This window comes from Dryas octopetala, chromosome 3 (assembly GCF_963921425.1).
Source record: "Dryas octopetala chromosome 3, drDryOcto1.1, whole genome shotgun sequence".
NCBI classification, from domain to species: Eukaryota; Viridiplantae; Streptophyta; class Magnoliopsida; order Rosales; family Rosaceae; genus Dryas; species Dryas octopetala.
This window is the reverse complement of record NC_141368.1, coordinates 9,677,329-9,687,970: the sequence shown is the minus strand read 5'-3', so window position 1 is coordinate 9,687,970 and position 10,642 is coordinate 9,677,329. Positions and strand designations below refer to the sequence as shown.

General features: G+C 36.7%; 2 protein-coding genes across 2 annotated transcripts; one reads left to right on the top strand and one right to left on the bottom strand.

Annotated features, from left to right (window-relative positions):
* The first annotated feature begins 1,974 nt into the window (after window positions 1–1,974).
* On the top strand, window positions 1,975–4,404 carry MYB17 (myb domain protein 17). The gene is made up of 3 exons (XM_086238256.1): window positions 1,975–2,165; window positions 3,004–3,133; window positions 3,596–4,404. The coding sequence occupies exons 1-3, from the start codon at window positions 2,030–2,032 to the stop codon at window positions 4,338–4,340; spliced, it is 1,011 nt and encodes a 336-aa protein (XP_086094382.1). The 5' UTR covers window positions 1,975–2,029; the 3' UTR covers window positions 4,341–4,404.
* A 677-nt stretch (window positions 4,405–5,081) lies between these two features.
* LOC147290641 (remorin-like) lies at window positions 5,082–6,913 on the bottom strand. Its single transcript, XM_086237890.1, has 5 exons — window positions 6,669–6,913; window positions 6,478–6,528; window positions 6,278–6,365; window positions 5,799–5,880; window positions 5,082–5,460 (listed from the first exon to the last, which is right to left on the bottom strand). Exons 1-5 carry the CDS (start codon window positions 6,865–6,867, stop codon window positions 5,266–5,268), a joined length of 615 nt encoding a protein of 204 aa, XP_086094016.1. The 5' UTR covers window positions 6,868–6,913; the 3' UTR covers window positions 5,082–5,265.
* Window positions 6,914–10,642: the final 3,729 nt, after the last annotated feature.

Below are 10,642 nucleotides of genomic sequence, written 5' to 3'. Positions count from 1 at the left end.
ATTATTTTTAAAAAAACTGAGGATGAATAAGATTATAAATGATCAAAATTTTAATACGATGTATAAATAATAATGAAGTTAATTAAGCAATTGTGGCGAAACTTATAATTATTGTTGAATTTGGATTAAATTTGTTATTACTAAACTTAATATAAATTCAATTATTGAGTGCAAAGACTGCTGAAAATATGTGTTTTATTTTTATTATTAAGAGAACACTCGTCAATCATCGTGGAGATATCAACTAAAATTTTGCCCACTTCACATGTGTACCTGCTATCACACTGCATGATATTTCACTTTGTTTCTGCAATCTTAATTACATGGCACACATATCTCGTGTGGCCGTGTATGATCTATCCCCTATTTAATTTCAATATTTATTAACAAGAAAAATATTATATATTTTAATAAAAAAATTATAATATATAACCTAACATCATTATCTAATGTAGCTAATCACATATTATAGTAAAAGAAAGAGTCGTGTCGTGATATATAGAGGCATTTATGAGCATCTAAAAATCAAACTATTATGGTGGTCCAATCTGACCATGGTCATGGTGAAGGACCCTAAAATTTGTTCTTGCTTTAGAAAAAAACAAAATTGAAGTTTATTATAATAGAAAATAATGAAGGGTAAAATAGTAACTTTATTATTTTTATTCTTTTAAAAGAGAGTAAACTAGTAAAGTGATAAAAACAAAAGTTCTAAACTGAGCCCATAAAATATATTTGAGTCATTTGATGCCAAATAGAGAATTGAATTCTACGTTGGTGATGACGTGTCAGCACATAGTTCTCCACGCTTTTACTTTTAGTCAGTCAACTCTCGTACGTGCCAAGTTGCTTCTCCTACATGCATAAATCGAAAATGAAATCATTAATCTTAACGAAAAAAAATGAAATCATTAATTTCACCAAAAATAAAAAATAAAAAATATCGAAGCTGATTGTTATAATTATTATTTTATTATTATTCATTATGAGCTCATTTTTTATCTTTCAAATCAAATCAGGCAATGACTCAACAGAAAAACTGAGCAAAACCAACAGTTGATTACATCATTGTTTCTTCTCCTTCATTAAGTGTAAGTCACTGTGCATGAAATGATCGAAGAATAGAAGAATTTTTCATTCTTTTAATCAATTTTTCAGTCTCACTGTCTCTCTCACAGAGTCTCAGTGACCAAGACCAACCATGGTCAATTGGGTCATGGTGTAATTGGCTCAGCAAGATTAGTGGGTCTCTAAAACTCCAATAAAGAAAAACAGAGAAAAAAAAATATATATATATATACATAGTATACATGCAGAGTCATTTCATAGCCCTGTCCGTACTCTGCAGACTGCATAGTCATTTAATGCCTCTCCCACTCTCTCTCTCTCTAAAATAAATTCTACTCTGTCTCTCTGTGTGTGAGAATCCCACCATTAATGCTTTCGCTATCGTCTTCCCTGCATTTGGCTTCTCTCTCTTACCAGTTGTGTGTAAATGAAAACCTCAAAAAAAGAAATCCCACCATTAACTCTCTTTCATTGTTGGGCCAAGTTTTACTTTCAATGATGATTCAAATCAATTCATTTCTCACGCACACACTCTCTCTCTCTCTCTCTCTCTGTGCAAACATTTATTGCAAAAGACAGCTTGAAACTAGCTGAACTTGTCCTTGCTTTCCTTTCAGACAACCCACATCCATAATTGCATCACTTTCCTTTTCCTCCAGATAGAGATCAGAGTTTCTTCAGCATTAATTTTCAAACCCTTTCTTTCTTTCTCTCTCTCTCTCTCTCTCTCTCTCTCTCTCTCTCTCTCTCTCTCTCTCTCTCTCTCTCTCTCTCTATATGCATATTTAATTTCCCTCAATAAAGTTAAGATAAGAAGGGTGGGGCTTTAAAGGGGTTTCTTGGGATCTTTATTGTTGGTGTTTGGTAGCGGTGGACTGGTGGTGGTGGTGGTTGTGTGTGTGTTTCTCTGTCTCTCTCTCTCTCTCTCTGTTGGGAATTAAAGGGTGAGAATTGTGAGATCATGGGGAGGACTCCATGTTGTGACAAGAGGGGTTTGAAGAAAGGGCCATGGACAACTGAAGAGGATGAGATTCTTGTCAATTATATCAAGAAGAATAATGGCCATGGCAGCTGGCGTTCTCTTCCCAAGCTTGCAGGTTTTGCTAGCTCTCTTTATTTCTTTCTTTTCTGTTCTCTTCTCCTTTAATATGCTTCATACATGCTTCTTGCTTTGTCAATATTGCCTTTTGGAAACACATTTCTTGCTTTTCAAAAGCCAAAAGTTGTTTTGATTTGTTGTTTTCTGAAATCAAAGAAAAAGCTAGCTCTTTCTTGGGATATAAAGGACATCTTACAGTGCAAACCCAAGTACCCAACAGTGCCAAGCTTTCATTCCTATCTTCTGATTGAGTAACGTATAGTTGTGTTTGAACTCTGAGCGACAACCCCTTTAACTTCTTGGTTACTTTACATCATATTCTTCTTTGATAACTCGGTAGCATCTGTTAGTTTGCATAATCAAATCTGTTTCTTTATTACCTTTTCCTTGGTATTTGCCTTTTTTGGTGGATAAATTACTGAGTTAAATTACGTCTACTTTCCCCTTCAACCTGTTTGTGCTTGTATAGTGGCTTTGCAATGTCCAACATTTTGAGCAAATATAGTTAAAAAAGCAGGCTTTAACCACTATAGTCCTCTCTGAATTTTGTTTGAAGAAAAACAGATATGCAATCCTCTAAAGGGTTATATGTCGATTCATTATTAACATTTTGTATGGTTTTGCAGAAATGTGCCTATTTGACACATCTTCGCATAAACGAACCAAAAGACCATATTTAACTCACTTGATTCGTTTCATGTTTCCTTCTTTTCCCCTTCCCTTTAGTTGTTGTAAGTGCATTACCATGTTAAATTTTCTTGGATATCATGTTCAAAACATCCAAGGAAGTAGGAAAATGCACATTTTCAATATACTATGTTTTTATGCTTTAATAGGTCTTCTTCGCTGTGGGAAGAGTTGCCGGCTTAGATGGACAAATTACCTTAGACCAGACATCAAACGTGGTCCTTTCACTCAGGAGGAAGAGAAGCTTATCATACAGCTTCATGGCATGCTCGGAAACAGGTAGTATATTGTGATTCTCTGCTTGCTTTTGAACTGTGAGATGCCGATGTTTTGGAAATTTAAGATTGATAGAACTTAGTTAACTGTGCTAAGTCTGAGTACATGAAACCACAGGACATAGGACATTAACATGAAGTCAACAAACTCTGGTTTACTTTGTATAAACTGTTTCTTGGTGGTAGAATTGTTGTTTTTAGAATAAAGCCCCTTGTCTACTATACATGGAGATAATGATAAGTTAATTGCTGCTGTTTTTTTTTTTAACTGTTCCAAACTGAGCAGTTAGGAATTTTATACCACATGATGAGCAACTTGTCATTCATCTGTTGTGATTATAAACAATTTTAAAAGTTATAGCATGTTCTGAATCTATCTGATTGGAGTTTATTATATTTAGTTAAACCTGTGAAGAAACTTTGTCCTGTTTCTTATTAACTCTCTTGTATGAAAAACAATTTTCAGGTGGGCTGCTATAGCCTCTCAGTTGCCTGGAAGAACGGACAATGAGATCAAGAATTTATGGAACACGCACCTGAAGAAGCGCCTTATCTGCATGGGGATCGACCCACAAACACATGAACCCTTTGCCTCTCACTGTTTAACTACCAAAGCACCTGCTTCACTGACCACCCGTCACATGGCACAATGGGAGAGTGCTAGGCTTGAAGCTGAGGCTCGGCTTTCAAGAGAGTCATCACTCTTCAGCCAACCTCTGGAGAAATCTGATTCCGACTATTTTCTTCGCTTATGGAACTCTGAAGTCGGGGAATCATTCAGAAAGCTCACTACCGGGGATAATCAAACTGCATGCCACAGCCCCATCTCTCAGGCATCTTCATCTACTAAATGTGGATCGGTCTCAGCTGTGACAACAGAAATCGGCCACAACTTAGGCTCATCAACCATGGCAGGTGATCAAAATGAAGATATGGACTACAAGAGCCACAACTTAGGCTCATCAACCATGGCACGTGATCAAAATGAAGATTTGGATTACAAGAGCTGCAAGTCCAACACTGAAGATGTAATGCTTGGTTCTGATTCCTCAAGCTCTAATGATTTAGAGGACTCGTCGGATACTGCATTACAGCTGCTGCTGGATTTCCCCATTAACAATGACATGAGCTTCTTAGAAGACAATGCCGATGACTATGCAGCAAGTACTCCTGCTATGATGACAGAAACTTCTTTCATTTGCCCCCTCTGAAGCAGGCCTAGGAGCTTCTTTTGTATTTTGAATCTGCTGCTTGAAATTTTGCTGGTTGTTTTGTTAAGCTGTTAAGTTAGTGAGAGGGCTAAGGTGCAGGGTCCTGTTTTTAATTTTTGGCTTACGGTTAGAGGTAGTGCTCCTAGTCCTACCATTTAGTAGGTTGGCTTTCCTTAACAAACCGAGTTTGTTCAGGATTCAGTATATATAAATTAGATACAGATTCCTCAATGATTTGGCTAGTTACTGGCATATAATATAATTTAGATGTTATTATGTACTAAATTCCATGTTTTCCTGTTATTTGTCTTGTTGGTGAAGGTGCTATGACATATAATATTATAGGATCTGTTTTGGTTGCTTGAAATATCCTCCCATGTACTATAACAGTGTAGAGAACTCTCATGGTTGTTCAAAAGTCTAAGCACTTGAGGGAAATATTGGATGCTCAAGAGCTCACCTTGGACTCGGCTTCAACATTTTATGATTCTTCTCCACAACTCGTTATGATCTTATGGAAGGCCAATAACTTTAACAAGTATGGGTTAACCTGTACTGGTTGGGGTCAAGGCCATCAGCACTGCAGAGAGTAGATTCTTAGTCCTTATAAACATGAACAGAACACAAGCAGGAACTTAAGATGAAGGGTTAACCCATTACAAGAAAGAGCTTCAGTCCTGAAGGACCTCAACAAAATGATCAAATATAATTTCTTAAAACTACTTTGTGAACACACATGGGGAAAAAAAAATGGCAAACTTGGATTTCACAAATCAAATACACTTCCTATACAATGATAATGAACACTAGCTGATCTTCCAGTCAGGTTTTCACACAAAATAACATAAAGAACAAACAGGGAAGATATACATGAAAAAACCAGAAGTTACATTGATTGTTTTCAAACCAGGCTCAGAGTAATACTTCAAAAGCAGCCAAGGAACTTCTTTGGAACATGCCCAGTTGCACGGTATTTGGCAGCGGTCTCCTCTGCCTTGAGAAGTTCTTCCCCGCGCTGGGCTTGAACCATTGCCCTCTTTTCATCTGCTTGTTTGTGAAGTAGAGCAATTTTGTTATTCATTTTCTCTCCATATTCTGCCTTTTTCTTCTCCAATTGTTCCTGTAACCATTGAAGTTGTTAAAGTTAACTGAAAAGAACTCTAACTAATTCAGTTAAATTCATCCCATTGAGTTTCAAAGTTAAAGTCTGCCTCTTGCCCTTGTGGAGCATATTGATCAAACAGAAATTAATTTTAGATGCATTATATTTGTGAGGTTAAGGAATTTTGTCTCCTGGGAATTAATAAAAATGAGGACCTGCCCATGTTCCAAAACAGTTTAAATTCTAATCGGGAAATCAAAAGGGAAGTGGGTTTTGGATGGACCATAAGGTCCAACAATCCAAGGATGTATCTACAACTGAAGAGAGAAAAAAAAAAAAAAAAGAAGGGAAATTACCTCAACCCTTTTCAGTTTGGCTTCAATATCTGCTTTCCTGCTGTTTTCCCATGCAGTAACATGGGAGAGCTTCTTTCTGGCCCTGTTTGATAGTTTCATAAGTCATTGGAAAAGGGAACTACTCTATTAAACTACAACACCAAATTACTCATCACAAAATGCACTCTTTTTGAACAGAGTCTTTTTCAAGTAACAGAGTCTTTTTCAAGTAACAATTTGAACTCATAATAATTCAACCATATTCTAAATCCACCCACTCTTTTTGTTCCTTGTCTAAAGTATTAGTACCCCCCTTGACTAATAAGCATTCACAAACAATCATGGCACACAAATTTTTCTGGCAGCAAAACATGGCTGAAAGGTTAAAATTAACTCATGGCAACTAAATTAGTATCTGGGAAGCAAAGCATTGACACAAGGAAACCCATTAACATAAATAGAAAGAGAATTAAGCTGAGCTGAGTGAAATTAAGCCTTACTTGTTCTCTACTTTATCCTTTTCGTTTCCCTCCCATGCCTTGATAAAAGACAAGCTCTTTTCTTTTTCAAGGTTTGCAAGAGCAACATCTGAAAATTAACATCAACAACAAACACAAATTGGGTCATTTACTTATCCACTGCTATATAATCTGAAAAATATCATTTCATTCAAATTCTTCTAAATCTTCAGAACAATCACCTCTATCAATTGATCCTCCTGAAGGCTTTTTTACAACGGTTTCTGGAGTCTCTGTCAAAAAAAGAAAGAAGACACTTTACCACAAACACACTGACACAGTAACACAGTAAAGTTTTTAACTTTGACTTGACCCAATATTGTTGAGTGAGAGAGAGAGAGAGAGAGAGAGAGAGAGAGAGAGAGAGACTCACTTTCAACCGCGGCAAGAACTTTGGAATCATCATCAGCACCCTTGACAGCCACATCATGCGGCGGAGCCACTACAGCTTTCTCCTCCGCGACGTCGTTTGGAGCCGAAGCCAGAGGCGGCTCCGGTGGTGGCACAGCTGCTGCTGCTGCTGGAGTCGGTTGGGTTTCCTCCCTCTTCAGCTCCTCTTCCATTGTTCCCATACTACCAAATATCTTAACGGATAACTCACAGCACACAACGTCTATAGTATGGCACTATGGCTCTGTCTTTATATGTCTTAACCAGCCTTACTAGCCGTTGATTGTTCAAGGATTTTAATCCCACGGTTGTTATGCGCTTTTCATTTTGAGACTTACGTGGGTCGGAGTTATGGTTGATAAGTGCTTTGGTTCATGCCGACAGGTATACAGACTGCTACGGTTGCGCCACGTAGGCGCCGTTGAGGATATGTGATTATGTCGGCATGCGTGGTTGCCTCAAGGGAAAACAATGCGTGGGTCCTTCCCACACGCGTAAATAACGCGTGGAGTACCGATATTCTTCCTTTTCTTTTGCTTTTTTCTCTCTTTTTTTTTTGGGGTTTCAGTTCCTTTAGCTTTAGGAACCTTTGAACCAAGAAGCATTACATTGATTCTCATGTGCTTTGAATCCCTTCCTTAGGGGTGTCCCCAATTTAGATTTCATTGGATTTTAAAAGTCCAATGAAATTTAGGTGTCCTCAATTTAGATTTTAATAGATTCCAATGAAATTTAGATGTCCTCAACTCAGATTTTAATGGATTCCAATGAAATCCAGGTGTCCTAAAAAAGTCATGGATTTCATTAAGTGAAGGATTTTAATGGATTTAGATGGATTTGAATGCATTTTTTACACATAACAAATTCCATGAGAATTCTACCCAATTCTTTTGGGTAGTGATAGATTCTATAGATTTTAAAATCCATTAAACTCTTTTAAAATCTGAGTTGGGGACACCCCCCTTAATCAAGTAGCATCATTTTATTCTTACATATAAACATGATATTTAGTGATCTCATTACTACAAATGCATGTATAGTTTAATCTCATACAATTAATTATAATCTAATATAATTGAATCCGATTTAATATAATGTATGAAACAAGACTGTAATTCTTATCATTTTAATGCATTAAGACATATAACTGAATGTGCATGCGCAATTAACTATTGTTTCATTTAATAATTAGAAACATCAAACATATATGATGTACGTGGTGAAAATTATAATAAAGAAGAGAAAATTAAGAATACAAGAAAGAGTTACAGTGAAGTTTTGTACATATAAATAACTACGATAATTTTAATTTTTAAATAAATTATTAAAATTATTTCATATAATAAAATTTTGAGTCTCTACATCCATTATTAATTAATTTTAAATGTAGATAATCAATTTTTTATAATTAGGTTAAAATTTTTTGAGTTGTCGTTGTTTGTAACAAGTTATTTAAACATGTTACTTCACTTGCTCATTTTAATAGATAAAAGCAACAAATTTTGTATTAAAATATGTGTCTTCTATAAAAGGTGGTTTTAACTTTTATTGGCGCCAAGACATTTACTTGGTGGTCGATGTATGATTTAACTCTTTGGTGATAGATGTAATTTAAGTTTCATTCTTGATTCTTGCCTCGAATAATTAAAAAATAAAAAACAATATACTCTGTCTATCTCTGTCTATCTCTGTCTATCTCTGTCTTCAATTCCACGCGCCTTGAATATCAATTGTGTTTGGGCTGGCCACCATGTGGGCTTGGCCTGCTAAGACAGGCGGTAGGGATTCATGCAGTGTAATGTAGTTATGTGCAGGATCCTGCTGGTGAGCAACTGGCACAGAACAGCTCAAATGCCATTAATATTTTTTTTATTCTTATTCTTATTTTCATTTTTATATTCTTATTTTTTTTTCCCAAAAATAGTCTGATAAATTTTGTGGGCCAAATGTCCTTATAGATTGAGATGTTTTCCAGTCATTGCTTTAATATTTTATATAATTTGTTTTTCTTGTTCTAGATCATTGCTTAATCGCTTTAATGCTTTGTATCGGGCTAAAATATCAACTAGTGTCTTTATCATGATTTTTTTATTATTTTAATGGCATCAACAATAATTCCTTATAGATTGAGGACCCTTCATACTGCCTTTATTCCAACTTTGAAGACTTTACACCTCATAATTCACTTTCTATAATTTAATTGCTAATCAGCTTTTACCAATATCAAGCAATCTAGCTAGCATCAAGTCTCATGAAACATCATTAAGAAAAAACAAAAAACACAAGCAACTAAGCAAAGTATTTTTCATTTTTCTACAATTCTTCTTCACAACTCTTAAAAGAATACCAAGTTATAATGATATATAATGGAATTTAAAAGTAGACCAATAAAAAATGGTCCAGCGCTTATGAGTCCCCGATCTTAACCTTATTTTTAGAGTCATGGGCCGACCCGACCGTATGTTATGAACGAACTTAGTCCAACTTGTTTGTGTATAGTATAGTTTATGGGCCTTATTTTTTGGCCCTGGATTATCCAATGGCTTGGTCCTAACTTGATCAGCATCATTGAAATCAAGTGCTAGTTACAAATATATTAATTTTTTTATTAAACAAAGATGGTCCAAAATGTTAGATGTTGTCCCACATCACTAAGGAATCACTTGGATGACCTGTTTATAAGTCTTGAGCAATCATCACCTCTTTAGTTTGCCATTCGGGTTGAGTTAGGCCCATGGGCTTCTAATATGGTTTCAGATCATGTTTCCATTTGAATGGGCTGCTTTATAAGTCTTGAGATGTGGTCTGGTGGGTTGACACTAGATTAGACCCATAGGCTTTTAACATGGTATCAGAGCAAGTTTGGTCCTGGGGTATTAAATGTTAGGCTCAACTTACTGGCTTGCCCATAGGTTCGAACGTTTTTAGGCCCTTGGTCAAGGCTTGGGCCTAATCTATTGGGATAGAGATAGCTCATCCCCAGTTTGTCCAACCTCTTGCTTTTTATGAAGTTGCACCTCTTGCTATTAAGAATTGCTCTATGGACCTCGTTGAAAATGTTTGATGCTTCTTGCAGCTTCTTTGGATACCGTGAAGTAGAGGTGTCAAACAGGTTGGGTCGGGTCGGCCTCAGCACGACATTAACACGACACGATTAAAATAGGCACGACATGAGTAAATGGGACAGGCCGAACCAAAGTTTTTAGCCCATCAGAAACAATACGACATGAGCATGGGCACGAAATGGGCCTGAATTAGGCACGACTCTTTTAACATTTTTTTTTTTTCATTTTTAGAGAACTTTTCAACAAGAATGTTCAATTTGCATGCAAAAAAAATGTTAATATTTAATTATAAAAAAGAACAAATATCATAAAATTAGTTTTCTCACCCTAAAAAGAAAAAGAAAAAAAGGCCCATGGATCGGCCCGTTTAAGGCACGACACAAGTACGAATGGCCCGCGGACCGTAGGCTGTGCCAGACCTAAGTCTTAACTATATGAGCCAGCCCGAGCACAGTACGAAAGCACGATGAGCTCAACTTAAACGAGCCGGGTTAGGCCGGCCCATTTGACACCTCTACTGTGAAGTCACCAAATGAATTGTCGACTAGATAGATTAGATTCAGATGCGACTATTGCTCCGTGGCGGTACGGACTTGACTCGCTCCTACCCACCCGGGGCACTATAGCATGGTAGCCTTACTTTTCTAGAGACAGGCCAGGCCCATTTTACAGGCATTTAAATACCCATGGACCATTGGTAATTTGGTATATGGATGTTGGACCCACCCAGAAAGGAGCTCTGGAAGGTTAAGATTGGACCATAACATGGACCTGGGCTTCAGTCCCCAAAAGCAACTAGTTAGTCCAGTCTAGCCCAACTTCCACCACCTTGCGGTCCGAAGGACCCAAAACCCCGAGACCGGTGCCACTCTTCTCTCACTGTCCCCTTCAA

Bases quoted from the DNA above. Each gene is read 5' to 3' on its own strand.
- LOC147290641 (XM_086237890.1), bottom strand. From the start codon at position 6,867: ATGGGAACAATGGAAGAGGAGCTGAAGAGGGAGGAAACCCAACCGACT. The intron at 6,529-6,668 runs GTGAGTCTCTCT...TTTTTTTGACAG, and splicing joins AGTTCTTGCCGCGGTTGAAA to AGACTCCAGAAACCGTTGTA. The intron at 5,461-5,798 runs GTAATTTCCCTT...CAATGGTTACAG, and splicing joins CCAAACTGAAAAGGGTTGAG to GAACAATTGGAGAAGAAAAA.
- MYB17 (XM_086238256.1), top strand. From the start codon at position 2,030: ATGGGGAGGACTCCATGTTGTGACAAGAGGGGTTTGAAGAAAGGGCCA. The intron at 2,166-3,003 runs GTTTTGCTAGCT...ATGCTTTAATAG, and splicing joins TTCTCTTCCCAAGCTTGCAG to GTCTTCTTCGCTGTGGGAAG. The intron at 3,134-3,595 runs GTAGTATATTGT...AACAATTTTCAG, and splicing joins CATGGCATGCTCGGAAACAG to GTGGGCTGCTATAGCCTCTC.